The sequence below is a fragment of the Nansenia antarctica genome (assembly GCF_963989245.1).
Source record: "Nansenia antarctica genome assembly, chromosome: 14".
In the NCBI taxonomy this organism is placed as follows: domain Eukaryota; kingdom Metazoa; phylum Chordata; class Actinopteri; order Argentiniformes; family Microstomatidae; genus Nansenia; species Nansenia antarctica.
In genome coordinates, this window is record NC_137684.1 from 28,269,372 (window position 1) to 28,291,871 (window position 22,500).

A 22,500-nucleotide genomic window follows, 5' to 3' on the forward strand; every position below is an offset into this window, starting at 1 on the left:
ACTTAAAAAGATGAGAGAGGCCTGTAATTTTCATAATAGGAATCAGGGCTCGACAGTGCGACTGTTTTGGTCGCATTTGCGAGTGAATATATTTCTGTGCGACTTGGAAATACATTCAATCGCACCAGTGCGACTACTACTGTCATGCGCAGTCAAACGTATGTGTATAAGCGATGAGGGAACGAAAACAGTGAACAGAAACGCGTGCCGCAGAAATGCTTCACGCGAGTCCTATATGCGCTTAAATATGCGCATAATGGGTATATGGGATACAGCTCTCATAGTTCGTAGCGCTGTGTTTTGTTAGCCGCGTTTGCTTCCGGTTTCATTACAAAGAGGTTAACCCTATATGTGCCTGACATCTAACAACATTCAAATGACTAACTTCATATTTTTTCGGATTTCAATGTATGACACATCATTTGAAAGCTTATGATCCGTAGTTCCAATCCACAACACGTCACATTTGAAAGTGTTTATGTAATTTTTTTACATTTGAAAGTGTTTTTTGTTTATATATATTTATATTATACAATTTACCAGTCATATTCTGGAATGTGTCTAAATGTTAAAGTTCCATAAGTATAAGCAAATTAAAGTAACAGTTAGTACTTTATAGTAGTAGCATTAAAAAAAAAAAAAAAAATGCGAACCGTGAACCGTGACCCAAAAACCGAGGTTCATACCGAACCGTGGGCCAACTGAAATTAATATTCTTACTTCCCCTTTACATTGTGTGAGTCTCCATTTGTAAAAAAAAATGAGAAAAAAAATCCAGAAAATCACATTGTCTGATTTTTTAAGAATTTATTTGCAAATGATGGTGGAAAATAAGTATTTGGTCAATAACAAAAGTTCATCTCAATACTTTGTTATATACCATTTGTTGGCAATGACAGAGGTCAAAGGTTTTCTGTAAGTCTTCACAAGGTTTTCAAAAAAACAGCCCCAAAGCATGATGTTTCCACCCCCATGCTTCACAGTAGGTATGGTGTTCTTTGGATGCAACTCAGCATTCTTTCTCCTCCAAACACGACGAGTTGAGTTTTTACCAAAAAGTAATATTTTGGTTTCATCTGACCATATGACATTCTCCCAATCCTCTTCTGGATCATCCAAATGCTCTCTAGCAAACTTCAGACGGGCCTGGACATGTACTGGCTTAAGCAGGGGGACACGTCTGGCACTGCAGGATTTGAGTCCCTGGCGGCGTAGTGTGTTACTGATGGTAGCCTTTGTTACTTTGGTCCCAGCTCTCTGCAGGTCATTCACTATGTCCCCCCCGTGTGGTTCGGGGATTTTTGCTCACCGTTCTTGTTATCATTTTGACCCTAAGGGGTGAGATCTTGCGTGGAGCCCCAGATCGAGGGAGATTATCAGTGGTCTTATATGTCTTCCATTTTCTAATAATTGCTCCCACAGTTGATTTCATCACACCAAGCTGCTTACCTATTGCAGATTCAGTCTTCCCAGCCTGGTGCAGGTCTACAATTGTGTTTCTGGTGTCCTTTGACAGCTCTTTGGTCTTGGCCATAGTGGAGTTTGGAGTGTGACTGTTTGAGGTTGTGGACAGGTGTCTTTTATGCTGATAACGAGTTCAAACAGGTGCCATTAATACAGGTAACACGTGGAGGACAGAGGAGCATCTTAAAGAAGAAGTTACAGGTCTGTGAGAGCCAGAAATCTTGCTTGTTTGTAGGTGACCAAATACTTATTTTACAGAGGAATTTACCAATTAATTCATAAAAAATCAGACCATGTGATTTCCTGGATTCTTTCCCCCCATTCTGTCTCTCATAGTTGAAGTGTACCTATGATGACAATTACAGACCTCTCTCATCTTTTTAAGTGGGAGAACCAGCACAATTGGTGGCTGACTAAATACTTTTTTGCCCCACTGTACATGTACAATATCTAAAGGACATAAATACTATCGGTGCATTTTGACATTATGAAAACAGTCAGTTACAGTAGTGCTGAGCCAACAACCAGTTATGCTACACACAGGATGTTATTCACACCAAATGATGATTACAGTGGATTTGACAGATCCAGTATCAATACTGTAAAACAGACAGTATCCAGCTCATGGGTACAAGAAGCACCGCCTTCTCCATATTGAGCGGCGACCAATAACAGCGGATACTGACCAGTACTTTGCTAACTGTTTGGCCCTTCTCTTAGGTAGACCAGCCATTTGAAGGCCTCTGACAACAGACTTATGAACATGGCCCAGGCTGCCAAATATGAAAACTAAAAGTTTACATCTGTAACCCGGTTTTTGATATGGCCTGCTCCAGCTGTTACACACACACACACACACACACACACACACACACACACACGAGAGAGAATGATTGAGCGTGACTGAGAGAGTGTGATCAATAAGTGTTTATTTTTTATCCGTCAATCATATAAAAGTGAGCGATTGCGTGAGCGAGTTGGGACCGTGCTGGTCCGACTAAAAACACAGAGACCCAGTCTTAACTTTCCAGGGGGGTATTCCATCAACGTCGCTAAAGGAAAATCCTCTCGCGAGACTTATCAGACTAAACCTGGATTTTCCTTTAGCGACGTTGATGGAATACCCCCCAGATGAACAAACAACAACAACAACAACAACAACAACAACAACAACAACAACAACAACGTCAGCATTTCAGGGAGTGGTGGGGATGCGGGGGGGCTGTGGGGGAGGTAGGCGGAGGGGGGGTCTTACCCTCGAAGGTGTGTTGGTCGACCACCAGAAGGCTGTGGACCTCCACCTCCTCTCCGAAGGAGGTCTCGTGGGGAGACGTACTGCTGGGGAACAGCTTACTGGAGCTGACACTGCTGGACAAGGCCTGAGAGGGGAGGGGGGGGGAGGGAGAGGAGGGAGAGAGAGAGAGAGAGAGAGAGAGAGGAGAGAGAGAGAGAGAGAGAGGAGAGAGAGAGAGAGAGAGAGAGAGAGAGGAGAGAGGAGAGAGAGAGGGGGGCAGGATGGAGGTAGGGTAGAGAGAGGGGGAGAGAGAGAGAGGGAGAGGAAAGAGAGAGAGAGAGAGGAAAGAGAGAGAGGGAGAGAGAGAGGAAAGAGAGAGAGGGAGAGAGAGAGAGAGAGAGAGAGAAGAGAGAGAGCGGAGAGAGGGAGAGAGAGAGAGAGGGGGGAGAGAGAGAGAGGAGAGAAAGAGAGGAGAGAGGGAGAGGAGAGAGAGAGGGGGGATAGAGAGAGAGAGAGAGAGAGAGAGGGGGGATAGAGAGAGAGAGAGAGAGGGGGGATAGAGAGAGAGAGAGAGAAGGGCAGGATAGAAAGAAGAGGAGAGAGGGAGGGGGGTGGATGTGCGTCAGTATGGGTTCAATACTGGCATCTGGCAGTGAAAAGGAAGTCTCCTTGGTTTTCTAAACACTACATACACATACGTCCTACCACACACAGCCAGGAGGAGAGGGAGGGGACTGTAGGACTGTACAACCATCAGGGTCTGGGCAGAAACTTCATTTTCCAAAGGTCTCAAGGGCACCAAACCAAACCCGGCGCTCTCGAATACTAAAGAACGTCCTTGCCGACGAAAACAATGGCGGCAAATAAAAGAATATCTTTTATATAGAATATATTCTTTGTTATTCTGATGGATGTGTTTGTGGGGGGAGGGGGGGGGGTCTGTTTCTGTTGGAACAATTCCCCTCCCACCCCAAAGAAGCAATCGTGTCTTTGTCTGTCAGGATAATAACAGTAGGCCCGAAAGCATTTCCATCACACACAAAAAAAAAAGGGAAGAAATAATTTACTTTCGACGCACTCTAGGGGAAGATTATTAGTTTGATAAGACGTTTTGTCATAAGTGTAGTGGGAAGATATTTTGTCATACTACTATCAGTCAGACTGTCTGGGCAGAATCAACATACTTAAATGACCTCAACCTCTTCTACAACGAAAACCAGTTTCTCTACGTGAAACTTGACGGATGATGCTGACAGGAAATGCCTGTGATTGGCTAGAACCTTACCCGAGGGCGTGACTGATACCTGTGTATAGAAATCCCTGTTTTCCCCCTCTGTCTTTACGTTTCTGAGAAGACTTTGACTGACAGACCCCGTCTGTCCTGCTGTAAACTGTTCTCCTTTTGCGAGCAATTTGGGGTTCAGTGTCTTGCCCAAGGACACTTCGACATGTGGCCAGCCGGGGCTCGAACCGCCGATCTGCCAACCTTGCGATCATTAGACGGCAGCTCTACCTCCTGCGCCACAGCCGCCCCATTTTTCTATTTAGATACTTCAATATTTCACAGCCTAACAGCCACACACGCCTCCCCCAGTGTCGAGGCTCTGAAACTCCCCTGAGTCTCGTTCTGAATGACAGATACGCAGTGGTGTGCCGTCAGGGCCAGCAAGGCCTTCTCTGCTGGCCTAAACATCATCAGAATATACATTTTATTTAATATATTTTTTCCACAAATATGTATTAATGATTCCCCATAGTCTATTCTCTTCATTTCATAGCTTTCCTCTTGGTTGCGCTGCTTCCAGTCTCCAATTGAGATTTGGAGGGCTGGCCTTTATGTTAGAGCTTTTATCCAATCAAAATGTGTTGCTAGGGGGCTCCCAAATCTGCCCGCCTTCACAACAGACGGTGCCGCGAATTCGACCTGTAACTTACCGTTGGAACGAGAAAACCTGTGGCGTTCCTAGTAAACCTACGTAGATGCGAGCAAAATCAACAACGGCGCCTGCTGGAAGGCTCAATCTGATGTCAGCACCCAGCACGTCTTTTGATTGGATACGCACTATTGAGATGCGTAGCAAGGTAATTTGCGTATCTTTATACCGTCTGCAATCAGCTACAATGGCGGAAGGGGGAGAAGAGGCAGATGTGGTGGCAGATCTTAAAACAACGCCATTTTCTAGAAGAACTTTCCAGGAAAAGATAGACATTATCAGAGAACGGCCAACCCCGACTCTTGCGAGCCTTTCTCAGCGGGGAAAAGGGTTTGTCCGGCACTTTCAGATCGCTAACTACGAGCGGTACCCCTGGCTCACAGGCTCCGAACGGCACTGCAAATTGTACTGCTGGCAATGCCTGCTATTTGCAACAGATCGATCGGGTGTTTGGAGCCACACTGGTTTTGCAAACTTGAGTTGTCTAACCAAGGGAGCAACGAGACACCAAAGCACGGCTGGGCACTTACAAGCAACGGTGCTTTTGAACACCTTTGGGGACACTCGAGTGGATTTACAGCTCAACGAGCAAGTGCGCAGGGAAACGGAGCTTCACAACGAAAGGGTGACCAAAAATAGGGACATACTGAAAAGACTGATCGATTGTGTCCTGTTTTTGGGTAAACAAGAACTTTCATTTAGGGGACATGATGAAACCTCCGAGTCCACAAACAGAGGGAACTACGTTGAGCTTCTTTCTTTTCTGGCTGAAAACAACCCAGAATTACATTACCACCTGTCCACAAACAAAGTGTTTACTGGGACGTCAGGCAAAATACAAAACGACCTGATTTTTGCTATTTCTGAAGTGATGGGAGAAGAGATCAAAATGGAGATTAAAAGGGCACCCTTTGTCGCTATTATGGTGGACGAGACGACAGACGTGGGTAATGTAGCACAGCTGGCACTTGTCCTGCGTTATGTGACGGACACAGGTGTCAAGGAGCGGTTTGTCAGATTTGAAGACGTTACAAGCGGCAAGCGAGCTGATGACATTGCCGCTCTTATTTTACGTTTCTTGGAGGAATATGAATGTAGCCTGGATAAAGTTGTGGCACAGTGTTTTGATGGTGCAGCGGTCATGGCATCTGGACTAAATGCGGTGCAGGCTAAAGTTAAGGAGAGGGCACCTATGGCCTTATTCATTCACTGCTATGCACATCGACTCAATTTAGTACTGACTCAAGGGGCCTCAAAGCTTAAAGAATGCAAGGTCTTTTTTGCCAGCCTCAATGGCCTTGCAGCATTTTTCTCCAGATCCCCTAAGCGCACCCAACTGCTGGATGACATTTGCAAGCGTCGTCTTCCTAAGGTTGCACCAACGCGGTGGCAATATACCTCGAGATTGGTCAATGCAGTCTTTGAGAAGAGAGTTGCCCTCAAGGAGCTGTTTGACCACATACCAGAACATCATGATGAGTATGATGGGGATACTGTGCTTAGCGCTCAAGGATTTCATGCACGTCTGGATGATTTTGAGTTTTGTTTTTTGCTTGAAACATTCAATGATATTTTTAAGCATTCAGATGTGCTCTTTGCCATACTCCAGAAGCAAACATTGGATGTGCAATTCTGTCTGACCAGGGTGAACGAGTTCTGTGACACAATTGAGCGAGAGAGGTGCCGGTTCAGCCAAATCTACGAGGACACAGCGCGCATCTCAAGTGGTCCGAGCGCACGCAGAGGCCCACGTACAGCACAAGGAGATCGCGCACACTACCAACAGCTCCACAGCAATATTCTGGACAACATTCTTTGTCAGATACGGAACAGGTTCCAAGACCACGAGAAGTTAATGTTTCTCTCCCTCCTCGACCCCCAGCACTTTCAGACCTACCGGATGAAATTCCCGCAAACAGCCTTCTCCAGCCTAACACAGAGTCACGGAACACTGTTCGATCTGTCCCGGCTAAAAACAGAACTGACTGTAATGTATGCCATGACCGATTTTGAAGGGAAAAGTCCGACTGATCTCCTTCATTTCCTTAAGCAGAAAAATCTGAGTGAGACCATGGGGCAGCTTTACAGTTTGGCATGTGTGGCAGTGACCATCCCTGTGTCCACTGCTTCGGTCGAGCGGTCATTCTCGGCCTTAAAGCGAATTAAAACGTATGCCAGAAATGCTACTGGACAGACTCGGCTTTCAGCATTAGCTTCCATGTCAATTGAAAAGCACTTATTGATGGAGCTGAAGCGTACAGATAAACTCTACAACAGAGTAATTGAAGTATTCCTGAGGAAAGAAAGGAGGATGGATTTTGTTTTCAAATGAAGTTGTTTTGGTGAGTACAAAGCATTTTATTTTTTATTTTATTTGTATATATTTTTGTCATTTTATTTCGTTATTTCATTTTATTTTCGTTTCAATATTAACGAATTAATATATAGGTAATTAAAATTCATTTTATTTTCGTTTCAATATTAACGAATTAATATATAGGTAATTAAAATGACAAATATAGGCTTATAAAATAAATGTTTGATGCGTCTGTTGCAGGTTGCAAGAGATGTGGAGATTACGTGGGTGGCGCACGTGAATCAGCTGTGCAGTAAAAGTACTCAAGGAGACTTGTTGAATTGTTTTGTCACGTTTCTTGACGATAAAAGTGCCTTTTATTTAAAAGTTTTGACAGTATCCAAGCGAAGCGATCTTAAAGATCACACTCTTCATTGTAAATGCGGATTTATTGATTAAAAATGCTTCGGAAATATTAATATAACTCTGTTGTACTTGTCTGATTATGTTAAGGTGATGCAACGCCCGGTTATACTGTGTTTCTGTCTAGTTTCTAGAGCCATGGCGTCATAATGATGGTATTAAGAGGTAGAATAATTCAGGTAGGACTGTGTCGGACATCACTGAAGGCCTAGGTGTGAAATGCACCGCCCGCCACTGCAGATACGCCCGTCACCCTGGTTGAAGTTTTCTTTTCTTTCTTACATTGCGGATACTGATGTTTGTTTATTTATTCATGTTGTGTTGTTTCAGTATTAAGAATGATAAGCTTAAGCTTAGGCTTCATCCTACTCCCTTTCCAACAGTGATGCCTGTACTTTTCGTTATTAGTTATTAGTTTTTTTTGTTTTAAATCATGTTCGAAATAAAGATTAATTCATTCATTCATTCATTCAAGGTCAGGTGACAGGGTGACGCTCACGCTACCCGAGTGCTGAAACCAGGCTACCTTTTTCTATGTTCTATTTAGATACTTCAATATTTCCCTGACAGCCTAACAGCACACACGCCTCATCCAGTGTCGAGGCTCTGAAACCCCCCTGAGTGTCGTTATGAATGACGGATACGTCTGTCACCCTGGTGGAAGTTTTGAAGACAGGCCCTTGGGGCTATACAAAAGCCTGTCTATAATAAGGCAGTCTTTAGGTGACGGGGTGGGGGTACCTGTGTGCATAATGAATAAAGATTCATTCATTCATCCATTCAAGGTCAGGTGACGGGTCAGGTGACAGGGTGACAGGTCAGGTGACGGGGTGGGGTGGGGGTACCTGTGTGCTGGCACTGGGGCGCACGGCGGAGGTGGTCCCGCTGGCGTCCTGCATCTCCACCCTGCTGGAGAGCACCCCGAAACACTGAGACACCTCCTGGTAACAGATCCTCCTGGGGGGGGGGGGGGGTGGAGGGGTACGGGGGGGGCAGGGGGAGATTAGAGCATTAACAACGTGAGGGGAATTGAGGAAGAGAGAGAGGAGGAGAGAGAGAGAGGGAGAGAGAGAGGGGGGGAGAGAGAGAGGGAGAGAGAGAGGGAGGGAGAGGGAGGGGGGGAGAGAGAGAGAGGGAGAGGGGGGAGAGAGAGGGAGGAGAGAGAGAGGGAGGAGAGAGAAAGATAGGGGGTCAGCATGTGAGATTAAAAGAGAAAGAGTCAACAGTGTGATAGATGGAGGGGGTGTGTGTGAGATAAAAGAGTCAACAAAGTAAGAGAAATTGATGGAGAGAGAGAGACGGAGGGGGCAAAGTGACAGATAAAATAGTAAACAACATAAGAGAAATAGAAGGGGGGAGAGAGAGAGAGAGAGAGAGAGAGAGAGAGAGAGAGAGAGAGAGAGAGAGACAGAGATCATATCCTGTTGCAATTCCACTACAACCTAAAGCCCTGGAGACTCCTGCCTCCATAAACAATCTGTCATCCATACGGCGCCACTTCTATTCATGTCAAAAGATGTCACGAGCAACAAGGGTGTCAGAAAATGTACCAGAGTCAAAGTGTCACATCTTCTTGTGACAACTTGGCAGAGTGAAAGGTGAAAGTTGCCAGATAAGCGAAGTACAGACACCCCAAAAAACAAAATTAAGTACATTAAGAAAGCCAATGACTAGTGCATTTTTATGTGGAGTATAATGGAAATGATACTACCTAAACCGTAAGCTCACAGCCACTTTACTACTTGAATTATCCATTTATTTACGACTGTACTGCTAATTGTATCCTTCTTATTTGTCACTTGTGTCCTGTACTATTGTCACTTTTTTATCATGAATTATGCCTTGACTGTCTTGTGCTGCAATGTCAGGAACCGAAGCCTTAAGGGCTCTGCACACAGCGTGCGATTTCTGTTGCGCGTCAACATTCCATTTTGAAGTTTGAATGGAAGTCTATGAGAACATCGCATTTCAACACACACGGCCCCGATTTTAATCGCACGGCGAAAATTCGATTCCATTCATTTTGAATGGGAAAAAGCACAAATTTGACAGTGCGACAAAACTCGCACGCCATGTGCTTTGTCCCATTCAAAATGAATGGAATAGAATTTTCGCCGTGCGATTAAAATCGGGGCCGTGTGTGTTGAAATGCGATGTTCTCATAGACTTCCATTCAAACTTCAAAATGGAATGTTGACGCGCAACAGAAATCGCACGCTGTGTGCAGAGCCCTTAACACTAGGGGCGCGCCGTTTTTTTACCTACTAAAGCGCGACGAGGTGTGGAATCACACGACCACTATTCACAATGGGGGAGGGTGTACTGACCCACAAAAATCGCTAGATGGCGATGTCACGCAAGAAGCGTGGACACGCAACAGAAACACACCGTCCCCCACTGCCCGCAGCGCAGAGCGGAGTGGAGAGGAGATTCATCTAGGAGATTGATCGAGACTGCAGGAGTTTTCATTACTAACGAATGAAAGTTGATTAGCATTATTAAAAAATAACTGTAATATATATTACAATGTTGTCCCTTTCACACATAGTTCCAAGTAATTTCCTTGGAATCCCAAGCTGTGTTGACCAGGTATCTGTAATGTTCACATTTATATATAACAGTAATACATATAGCAATAAAAGACAGCGCTGTAAATAGTGTTATTCTTGCACAATTGCACCCACAACGTGTTATTGCCGTCCGGAGTTGATCAGCTCCAGATTGAACCAAGGTTCTTCGCTACAGAAACATTTTCACACAATGACAAACATGTGATGCGTTTTATATTATATTCTTTGAACAACAGAACGGGACAGGCGCCAGAAACTGCCATAATATACCATACATATCTGCCATATATCGTACCTCCGTTTTATATTGAGAAATATGATGATAAATACATATAGGGCGGAGCTATGATATGTGGTGTGTGGCTAGATATTTTCATGTAGCACTGTGACTGTGCCTATCTGTGGATTATTATTTATAAATAGTGGTCTCCTAAGAGGAGCGAGTCTTGATTTGTTTTATGCAACAAGGAGGAGACAATGGTTACAGAAACACACCTTGGGACTTGGTGGAGCGGGGGAAACCCGATGTCTTTGTTCAATGATCGGAAACGATTGAGAGCCATCAACCCTCCCTGGGGGTTGATGGGAGCCATCATCCCTGGGGGTTGATTGAGAGCCATCAACCCTGTAACTTAGAAACGAGTCGTCCCATACAGTGATTTTGTTTGTGCCTACTTGTTAGAAACAGAGCCTAGTATGTTTATAACCAAGTGCTTTAGTTTCTCTGCAATTGGCTACTATGCTGCCAAAATCAACTATCCAAATATGAATCTGCGTATATCTATGTACAACCTTGTTGTAGCCTATTATTATCATGGTCGACATGAGAATTGTTGGCTACTTCATATCACAACTGAACATTCATATATAGCCTATTGCATTATTTGAAAATTGACAGCGCTGTACATAGTGTCATTCAATGCACAAGCACGTAATTTCAAACGATTTTGGTCGACAGCGAAATACATTATCAATATCTTATTATCAATTCAACCCACTCAGAAATATCTGTTCGTTATATCGTTGATGATTACAGGCATAATCATCGCCGACATCATTTTATTTGATGTACACATTTCACGGCAAGAGACAGTTTATTCTCCCAACAATTGTTTGTTCACTGCACAACATGAACACAGTGAGGATTCAAACAAACACAATAATGAATACACTCTGCAACGGGACAGGCGCGAGAAACTGCCGTGGTTGAAACTGCCGTGGTTGAGAGAGTTGAGTACAACTGAGTACAACCTTTCTGGTGGGGGATTGTTTGAAGGGCTTGTTGGAGGAATTGGCATCCTTTGTGTGGTCAAGTCAAAAGTCAAAAGTCACTTTATTGTCCCATCACTGGGAAATTTGTATTGGGCTTACACCCCACAGCAGCCAACAAAGAACAACAGACAATACAGAATGTTAACACACAAACAGAAGGCAGCCTTGATTAAAACAAGAGTGGAAATAAAACGATAAGCAAGATATGTTCAATATTCATCTGGTGCAGTTTAAAAGTTTAACAGAAACGGGAATAAAAGAATTTTTAAATCTATTTAGTCTAGCGCGGGGGACTCTGAACCTCCTCCCAGAGGGCAGCAGTTCATACTCTGCATGTAGGACATGGGAGGGATTCATGATAATTCTATTAGCCTGTCTGAGAGTAGCCTGTTCAAAAATAGACTGCAGGGATGAGTGGTCTTTCACCCCTATGATCTTCCATGCAGTCTGGTGATCGGAAACGATCAGAAAGAGATCCTTGAGAATAAGATGACCCTCCCCCATGCATCAACCATCAATTGTCAGGATTCATCTGTGATAAACAATTGCCTACTAATTACATTCCATTGAATATGTTTGCATATGAACACACTTATTCCTACATGATCAATATCTTATTATCAATTGGCAATACTCTCTCCCTTCTTCTCCTTACTTTCCTGTCTGTCTTCACTATATCTGGGACTGCCCCACTCAGAAATATCCGTTCGTTATATCGTTGATGATTACAGGCATAATCATCGCCGACATCATTTTATTTGATGTACACATTTCACGGCAAGAGACAGTTTATTCTCCCAACAATTGTTTGTTCACTGCACAACATGAACACAGTGAGGACAGCACACTTGTCTGTCTTCACTATATCACGCAAGAGAAACACACCGTGGGAGAAACCTGATCTTATTGTTCATTGATCGGAAACGATCGAGCCATTCAACCCTCCCCCATCAACATCAAGTGTATGTAACTCAGAACTTTGTAACCAGTCATGTGGACGATTTGTCTGTGGCACATGCACCAAGCCAGCAACGGTGTGCTGGGGATGCTGACTGTCCCATGGCCAGGCCTGATGCCTCTCCTGCCCTGTCTACCTGACAGCGCCCACGCTGAGCGCTCCGGCGACCTCCTATTCACTTTCTACTTTTTTTAAATATATATTGGTGTTCATATTAATTACCATACTTTTTACTTGGAAGAATTGACGTGAACATTGCAAGTAAATAAAAATGTTACTTGAATTATCTGTCTCTCTGTGTTCGTTTGTAGTAGAAATATCACATCTGATATATCTATGTAAATAGATTTCACTGCAACATGAACACACTATATTTTCACTTTTCACAACAGCTATTTTCATTTCATTTATAATGTGCAGTAAACAAACAAAATAATGTATACTCTCTGCAATTGGCTACTATACAATGGTGCCAAAATCAACTATCCAAATATGAATCTGCGTATATCTATGTACAACCCTGTTGTAGCCTATTATTATCATGGTCGACATGAGAATTGTTGGCTACTTCATATCACAACTGACTTTTAGACTTTTATTGCCATGACATGTAAACATGTTAGGAATTTGGTTTGGAACAATGGAGCACGGTTTACAGCAGGATAGGTGCAAGACAGGACAAGACAGTGCAAACCAACATCAAAGTGCAAGAGTCATAATTAATATAAATATAAAGTGCAGAGATCAAGTGTTCATATCCAGACAGTCCAAAGCTCTCTGGGTGGGGGTGGAGGGAGGGTAGATATATATATATATAGCCTATAGCATTATTTGAAAATTGACAGCGCTGTACAGGCATAATCATCAAAAAAGACATTATATACAATATTATAAATATCCGTTTGTTATATAATATTTGTTGATGAACTACTTTGCTGTGGTACCTATGTAATACCACACAGCTTGATAGGTACATACTGTGCAGTGTATCATTCATAACTGTACATAGGCTACACATATCATAATATCTTATCACTATTGCATGGAACTTGGGTGAAAAAAAAACCTCAGCTCCAACAAATCTGAAGGGATTGTAAAAGTCATACTGTACAGTTTATCATTTTCATAACTGTCTGTACATATACATATCTTATGTATCACTATTGCTATATATAGCCTATATATAAACACATTATGTTACAAATATCAGTCTTATCCACTGTATCTAATTCAGCACTGAAGCCTGAAGGTTGAGCACAGTGTGTGCCCCCTTGCTACCTCTGCTGATATAAAAGAGAATTGCAGCCTTGGAGAAAAAGATGGCAGCTGAATCCCAAGGCAAATACACAGACACACACAGAAATACTGCAAAATCGCTTTATACTAACTCGATTTTGAAAATGTAAAGATGCTGGGTGGTAGAACGCACATATCTAGGAAAAGTCATGAAAGGAGGGTCCTGAAATTTGATCGAGTGCAAAGGTAGATTTTTTTTTGTACTCACTGGTGCTGTTTAACACCTCACGGCTGATTAAGTGTTAAGAATGTTACTCTCTTACACTCGTGTGATGTGACGTAATAATAAACAGGGGTGCAAACTGGTGATGGCCCAAAAAGGTGAGGGGAGGAGGGAGAGTTAGCGCTAGCACTAATAGTGCTAAATGGATAGCGCTAGCATTAATGGTGCTAAATGGATATCGCTAGCACTAACGGTGGTCTAACAATGATGCCCTGACCTTAACACCTGCATAATTACTTAGAAAACAGTTTACTGTGACTGTGTTTCTCCACGCTGTCTGGAATTGTACCTATGGCTGCCTGAAGCTAAAAGTTATTTCAACAGCAGCGGACGAGTTTAGCAGACAGGAAGATTAGTTCGCTCGCACATCATGTGACTTGGATGAGTCTTAGACCCCCCCCCCCCACCTCCCACCCAAAATATGTTTTTTGCAGATCTACACGATTCACATGGATGACCTATTTTAAGGTAAAAACTGCTAATATAGCAGAAAGGTGACAAGTTTGCACCCCTGAATAAAAACGTGACACTTGAAATCACAGTGACACATGCAGCTGGTTGAAGTGTAGATGAGGGGTACTGACTTGGGAGACTCAGAGAGGAAGAGGAAGGGGACTGACTTGGGAGACTCAGAGAGAGGAAGGGTACTGACTTGGCAGACTGGTAGAGAGGAAGGGTACTGACTTGGGAGACTGGTAGAGAGGAAGGGTACTGACTTGGCAGACTCGTAGAGAGAGAGGGTACTGACTTGGGAGACTCGTAGAGAGGAAGAGGAAGGGTACTGACTTGGGAGACTCGTAGAGAGGAAGGGTACTGACTTGGGAGACTGGTAGAGAGGAAGGGTACTGACTTGGGAGACTCGTAGAGAGGAAGAGGAAGGGGACTGACTTGGGAGACTCGTAGAGAGGGAGGGTACTGACTTGGGAGACTCAGAGAGGAAGAGGGAGGGTACTGACTTGGGAGACTCAGAGAAGAAGGGTACTGACTTGGCAGACTCGTAGAGAGGAAGGGTACTGACTTGGGAGACTCGTAGAGAGGAAGAGGAAGGGTACTGACTTGGGAGACTCGTAGAGAGGAAGGGTACTGACTTGGGAGACTCGTAGAGAGGAAGAGGGAGGGTACTGACTTGGGAGACTGGTAGAGAGGAAGGGTACTGACTTGGGAGACTGGTAGAGAGGAAGGGTACTGACTTGGGAGACTCGTAGAGAGGAAGAGGAAGGGTACTGACTTGGGAGACTCAGAGAGAGGAAGAGGAAGGGTACTGACTTGGGAGACTCGTAGAGAGGAAGGGTACTGACTTGGGAGACTCGTAGAGAGGAAGAGGGAGGGTACTGACTTGGGAGACTGGTAGAGAGGAAGGGTACTGACTTGGGAGACTGGTAGAGAGGAAGGGTACTGACTTGGGAGACTCGTAGAGAGGAAGGGTACTGACTTGGGAGACTCAGAGAGAGAGGGAGGGTACTGACTTGGGAGACTCGTAGAGAGGAAGGGTACTGACTTGGGAGACTCAGAGGAAGAGGAAGGGTACTGACTTGGGAGACTCGTAGAGAGGAAGGGTACTGACTTGGGAGACTGGTAGAGAGGAAGGGTACTGACTTGGGAGACTCGTAGAGAGGAAGGGTACTGACTTGGGAGACTCAGAGAGAGAGGGAGGGTACTGACTTGGGAGACTCGTAGAGAGGAAGGGTACTGACTTGGGAGACTCAGAGAGAGAGGGAGGGTACTGACTTGGGAGACTCGTAGAGAGGAAGGGGACTGACTTGGGAGACTCGTAGAGAGGAAGGGGACTGACTTGGGAGACTCGTAGAGAGGAAGAGGGAGGGTACTGACTTGGGAGACTGGTAGAGAGGAAGGGTACTGACTTGGGAGACTGGTAGAGAGGAAGGGTACTGACTTGGGAGACTCAGAGGAAGAGGAAGGGTACTGACTTGGGAGACTCAGAGAGAGGAAGGGTACTGACTTGGGAGACTGGTAGAGAGGAAGGGTACTGACTTGGGAGACTCAGAGGAAGAGGGAGGGTACTGACTTGGGAGACTCGTAGAGAGGAAGGGGACTGACTTGGGAGACTCGTAGAGAGGAAGGGTACTGACTTGGGAGACTCGTAGAGAGGAAGGGTACTGACTTGGCAGACTCAGAGAGAGGAAGGGTACTGACTTGGGAGACTCGTAGAGAGGAAGAGGAAGGGTACTGACTTGGGAGACTCGTAGAGAGGAAGAGGAAGGGTACTGACTTGGGAGACTCGTAGAGAGGGAGGGTACTGACTTGGGAGACTGGTAGAGAGGAAGGGTACTGACTTGGGAGACTCGTAGAGAGGAAGGGTACTGACTTGGGAGACTCGTAGAGAGGAAGGGTACTGACTTGGGAGACTCGTAGAGAGGAAGAGGGAGGGTACTGACTTGGGAGACTCGTAGAGAGAGGGAGGGTACTGACTTGGGAGACTCGTAGAGAGGAAGGGTACTGACTTGGGAGACTCAGAGAGAGGAAGAGGAAGGGTACTGACTTGGGAGACTCGTAGAGAGAGGAAGGGTACTGACTTGGGAGACTCGTAGAGAGGAAGAGGGAGGGTACTGACTTGGGAGACTCGTAGAGAGAGGAAGGGTACTGACTTGGGAGACTCGTAGAGAGGGACCGTGCGGATGTGGAGCTTCTGGATCTCGTCGATGGTGCCGATGGTGAGAGTGCTGTTGTTGGCCAGGGCCAGGCTGCAGAGAGACAGGACACACGGGTTACACACACCAACAACACACACACACTGTACACACACCAACAACACACACACTGTACACACACTGTACACACACACACACTGTACACACACTGTCAGAACTGTGCTGATGCAGATGCACAGTCACGCCTGGCTCACACACACACACACACACACACACATTTTAATCATTTATTTCTGTCCACATAGAAACAAGTATACAGGGACACAAATACTGAAGGCACAGATGGGATGCATTCACAAACAGACATGGACAATGTCTTTCACATACAACAGGACAAGACTCACGGGTACAAGTAACACCGTCTCCGCCATATATGGCGGCTGCCAATAATCGCAGAGACAGAGCAATACTTGCTGAGCCTTTTTGCTTCTCCCTTGGACATTCCCAGTAGACGTAGTCCTCTGACAACCAATCTGTGCACATGTCCAAGACTGCCAAATATAAAGACTAATAGCGTACACCTATAGCCTAGCTCTGAGATGGTGTCTACAAGCTGCTGGTATTTCATGACCTTAGTCATGAAGGCTTCCTCTAGGCTTATATCAAAGGTGCATGCTACCTCTAATACAGACACCTCTCTGGACTCTTCATTAACAACAACAACATCTGGTGTGTTAGCAGACAACTGTGAAAAGTGACATTGGTCATTACAGAAATTGAACATGGATGCATTGACACAAGCATGTGTATACATTTTCACTGTAACTGGGAAGTGGAGTGATATGTCCTTTACTATAAGGCTCACAATTCTGTCATGACGTGCTATATACATTCCTTTGTAAACATAACAGCCATTCAAGATATGTGATAGTGTTTCTGTAACCTGTTCTGTGGTGTGGTGCAAGCAATGAGGAACCTGAGTGGAGGGAAACCAAATAGACACACACACACACAGCACAATCTTTATTTATCAAACCACCCGAGTCCTGACCCCCAACAACCCATGCACACTCACACACACACACACACACGCACACACACACTTTCAGTGATGCAGTATTTCACAGATCCCTACACACACACATTGTATATAGCAGTGGTGTTGGACAGATAAACACACATAAACAATGAGACTCATGCTTCCATGCTGAGCAGGTACGTAGATAAACACACAGCAATACACTGTGTGTGTGTGTGTGTGTGTGTGTGTGTGTGTGTGTAGGACCGGACCAGACCAACAAACAGTAAAACTTGGTAAAGCTCCAGTAAAAAAAAAAAAAAAAAAGAAGAAAAAACAAAACTGTTCAAACCCCCAGTCTACTAATCTTCACACATTTATGACGGGCAGCTATTCGTTATTTAAAAACACATGACAAATATAACGGTTTGATATTCAAACGCCGATCGAGAATAAACTAACATTCTACGACGCTACAGAGGAATACAAAAGAACCATTATGAGCGTTTTAAAATATTAAAATGACTGAACAACACATTGGGTTATGGGCCATTTTGTACAACGGAGGTGAGAAGCCCAGTTGTAACCAGTTGTAACCAGTTGTAACTTGACAGTTTTTATTAAAGCTAAAAATGTTTGGAGGAGTTGAACTTTTGACGGTCCTTTCGGGCATTGAGCAGACGAAAATAAACATCAAGCCCCGAATTCCACAATTTAAATTCTATTCTCGATAGTGACTTCATACATACACACAGGGTTCCCACACCTTCTGATACATCAACTTCAAGCACCTTTCAAGGACTTTCAAGACTCAAATTCCCTCAAATTCAAGGACCCAACACGGCATAGTTTGAGACAGAACTAGATGAGAATTTATATAATAGGAACTATCCGCTCACAGACAACAATTAAAAAGAGAGGCTTGAATGTGTGAACTCTAGATGGTCTCTTGCCTTCTCTACCACAGCACAGCAAAACAATATATTGTGAGATATGTGTAAAGTTAAGCAATACAGAGACTTATTTACTAGTTGACGAGCTAAGTAAAACATGTTTGAATATATATTTAAAAATTTAGAGAGAGAGAGACCTTGTTTTTTTTCTTCTCAAATTCACAAACTTTCAAGAATTTCAAGGACCCGTGGGAACCCTGCTTCATACACAGGGTTCCTACAAGTTTCAACAAGTCAAATCTAAGACCTTTTTAAAACCTCTGAATATAAATTTAGACCTATTCGCGACACCGTGTGATAGCTTTTTGTCATCCTGCTGTAGCTTCGTTCGCCAATAAAGTCTCCCGGGGGCAGCAAATCTGCATTTTTTGGGTTCCAGCTTGATTAATTTCCACGTAAATACATGTGGTCGGACTGATTTCCTTGCAGGATCTAATTTTTAAGACCGAGCACCTAATGTTTAGACCGAATAACTGAATTGTGGGACCTTTTTAGGCCTTATAAATCGGATTGATGGATTTTAGACAGCTTTTTAAGACCAGCGCGGGAACCCTGATATATGTTTAGGTCCGCCTTCTTCCGCTGACCACTGACCTGTCGGGGTAGCCCTCGGAGTTGAGGGGGCACATGTAGTTGACCTCCTTCAGGTTGACGTTGGAGAAGACCAGCTTGTGGTTGGAGGAGTAGATGACGGTGGGGCGGTCGGAGCAGGCGAACACGTTGGAGGTGGACAGGGAGCGGAAGGTCCGCAGCACCGTGGGCTGGGTGCCCAGGGTCACCTTCTTACGCTCGCTCAGCACGCCTGGGGCAGGGCACACGGACGGACACACATGGGCGGACACACACACATGGACAGACACACACACACACAGACACACATGGACACACACGCATGCAGATGCACACACACACACACACAGACAGACACATGGACACACACACACACGGACGGACAGACACACACGGACGGACGGACACACACACACACGGACGGACGGACACACGCACACATGGACGGACACACACAGACATGGACACAGACGGACACACGGACACACACACGGACATACACATGGACACACACGGACACACACAGACACACACACACAGACAGACACACAGACACACACACAGACACACACACACACGCCAACGATTATAACCAATTCAGAAGTATGTTTTATTCAACCACGGTGCGAATGAAGTGAATACAAATAATATAAATAATTAAAAAGTGAAAAGAAAAAAGAAGATCACAGCTTGAATCAATCATCCAGAAGCCTACCCAGTAAACAAAGAGTCCCAAAGACGTCCTCAGGGAAGCCGGAATGTGGGTTCAGATGACGTCTTTCTAGGACGTCCTGATGACGTCTTTAGGACGTCTTATGGACTACTGAAGACGATTCTGTAGTCCATAAGACGTCCTAAAGATGTCATCTGGACGTCCTAGAAAGTTTGTTTACTGGGTAGCTAGTGGTTGAAGCCTAGCCTAGCTAGTGGTTGTAGCCTAGCCTAGCCTAGCTAGTGGTGGTAAACACCCCGTCACCTCACCTGTCTGCAGGTCCAGACCGAAGTAGAAGAGCGCCCCGTCGCCCAGCGCACACAGCAGGTAGTAGCTGCCCTCGAACGTGGTCATCAGGATGGAGCGGGGGATGATCTCTGGATGCATGCACACACACACACACACACGCACACACACACACGCACACGCACACGCACGCACACAGAGACAGATGCACACACACACACGCACAAACACACACACACACACAAACACACAAACACACACACACACACACACACACACACCAGTGTGAATGGCGTTTGGAATAGGGACAAAAACAGAGAGGAGGGTTGGATATGAGTATATATTATATTATATATAACCCTATTTTAATACCTTTATACCGTCCTCAAATGTTATCAGGGTATATACGATATTACCAAGAGAAAAAGAAAAAAACATTGTGGTGGGGGGGGGGGGGGGGGGGGGGGGCTGGCGAGAGCAATCTTTGCTCCCCATTTTGAATCGTCTTCCCCCCAAAAATACTGAATTATTTACGCGCCGACTGCTACACTGTATGCTAACTAGCTTAAACAATCATTTTAACTTTCCCAGTCCGATCACAGCTTGACAAACTCAACTAAAACAGCTGGATGGCATAATAGGATAGCTTAATAGGATAACCATCACACTGTGAGATAGAACTTCTCAAGTCTCATAGTCCTCCTGTGAAATAGCCTACAGGCTATATCGGCTGTCTATAAAATATTGATTTAGTTGAGCGTCGTGAGACTTCTGCTCCGGGAATCCTAATTCTTGCCGGCTTGTTGTTGAGCTCTCTCTTTAGAGGAGCTGTTAGGAGGAGGAGGAGCTGGGTAACGGCACGGCGTCCTCCCACAATCCTCCTCTGTCGGTCGCCTCTAGCAGGGTTCCTACAAGTCCAAACAAACTGCCAACACCCTGACGACGTCCAGCTGGCTCGCTCACTGAGCTGTAACGAGGTGGTCCGGCCTGGGACAGGGGCGACCGTTCACAGGGTTCCTACACGTTTCAACACGTAAAATGTAAGACCTTTTTAGACCTTTTTTTAGACCTCTTTGGATATCATTTTAGACCTATTCGCGACACCATATGATAGCTTTTTGTCATCCTCGAGGTGATGAAATCAGGGATTTCACTGCCATACAGACAAAAAAAGGAAGCGAATCGTCATTTTTTAGGCCTTGTAAATTGGATTGCTGGATTTTAGAGACTTTAAGACTTTTTAAGCCCAGCGTGGGAACCCTGCTCTAGGCTGTTAGTTTCCAGTCAGGTGTGACAAAGCGGACAGGGAACGACATGTAGGACGTCGTGTTAACTGACGATCACGTAGCCCTGTCTGCTGACAAGGGAATGTCGACAGCAGCACTTGATACAGACAGATACCCCGCCCGCGCAGCTCTTAGCGGGTGTTTCAGTTTGAGGTGGGAGTGTCAGATCAGTTCCCATTAGTCCCCCCCCCCCCCCCCCCCCATCTCTGGCCGTCTCGCAAAATAACCTCGTTCAGATCTGCAGGCTCTCCTTTACCGTCAGGGTCTGAACACTGCCATGTAGCAGCTGTGGCTGTTTTTTCCTGAAGGTTACAGATTGTAATTCTTTCACTCCTGAAGGGTTCAGATTGTAATTCTTTCACCCCTGAAGGTTTCAGATTGTAATTCTTTCACTTCTGAATGGTTAACATTGTAATTCTCTCTCCCCCACCACGCTGACAGTGGCACCGTTACACATAGTGAATTCCCCCACACCCACACTGGGCTTAATTTGGCAGGTTGATCAATAACAGAGGAGAGATTTAAATCCTGCAGGATCTATTACCGACCACAGGCCAACACTAGTACATTGTATCAATTGCCGTCCGTACGACTTCAAAAATACGATACGTGAAACTGACTGACGGCTCTTTTGAAAATGCGATTTCTCTCCCGAAAAATCTATCAATCTATCTATCCATCGATCGATATCTCTACTGATCTTCCCCCCCTCACCTCCTCCCAGCATCTCCTTGTGCAGGGCGGTGAAGCAGGGCAGCTTCAGGACCCTGGCGGAGATGTCGGTCCAGAGGCCCACGGCGCAGAGGGGCGACTCCCCCCCCTCCCCCAGGGGCGTGATGTCCAGGCAGGCCACCTCGTGCTCCATCTCTGTGGTGCTGCGGGGAGAGAGGAGGGAGAGGGCCAGCCACAAGGTAAACACAGGGTGTGTGTGTGTGGGTGTGTGTGTGTGTGTGTGTGTGTGTGTGGTTGGTTGTGTGTGTGTGTGTGGGTCTGGTTGTGCATGTGTGTGTGTGTGTGTGGTTGGTTGGTTGTGTGTGTTTGGTTGTGTGTGTGGTTGGTTGGTTGGTTGTGTGTGGTTTTGTGTGTGGGTGTGTGTGTGTGTGTGTCTCTCTGGTTGTGTGTGTGGTTGTGTGTGTGTGTGTGTGTGTGTGTGTCTGGTTGTGCATGTGTGTGTGTGTGGTTGGTTGGTTGGTTGTGTGTGTGGTTTTGTGTGTGTGTGTGTGTGTGTCTCTGGTTGTGTGTGTGGTCGGTTGTGTGTGTGTGTGTGTGTGTGTGTGTCTGGTTGTGCATGTGTGTGTGTGTGGATGGTTGGTTGGTTGTGTGTGTGGTTGGTTGTGTGTGTGTCTGGTTGTGCATGTGTGTACACGATCCATCTCGTGCGGCGGGGGGGCGTTGGGGGGGATGCAGAGGGTAGTACAGTAACAGTGAAGGTAGCC

General features: G+C 45.3%; 1 protein-coding gene across 1 annotated transcript in view; it reads right to left on the reverse strand.

The window, feature by feature from the left end:
* ddb1 (damage-specific DNA binding protein 1) overlaps positions 1–22,500 on the reverse strand; it is a 69,503-nt gene that overhangs the window by 24,246 nt on the left and 22,757 nt on the right. The window contains exons 14-19 of the mRNA XM_080545035.1: positions 21,779–21,939; positions 19,802–19,909; positions 18,845–19,052; positions 16,277–16,372; positions 8,197–8,308; positions 2,720–2,843 (exon numbers count right to left, since the gene is read on the reverse strand). Of these exons, the coding sequence (XP_080401161.1) occupies positions 2,720–2,843; positions 8,197–8,308; positions 16,277–16,372; positions 18,845–19,052; positions 19,802–19,909; positions 21,779–21,939 (809 nt within the window). The remainder of the gene's footprint in view (positions 1–2,719; positions 2,844–8,196; positions 8,309–16,276; positions 16,373–18,844; positions 19,053–19,801; positions 19,910–21,778; positions 21,940–22,500) is intronic.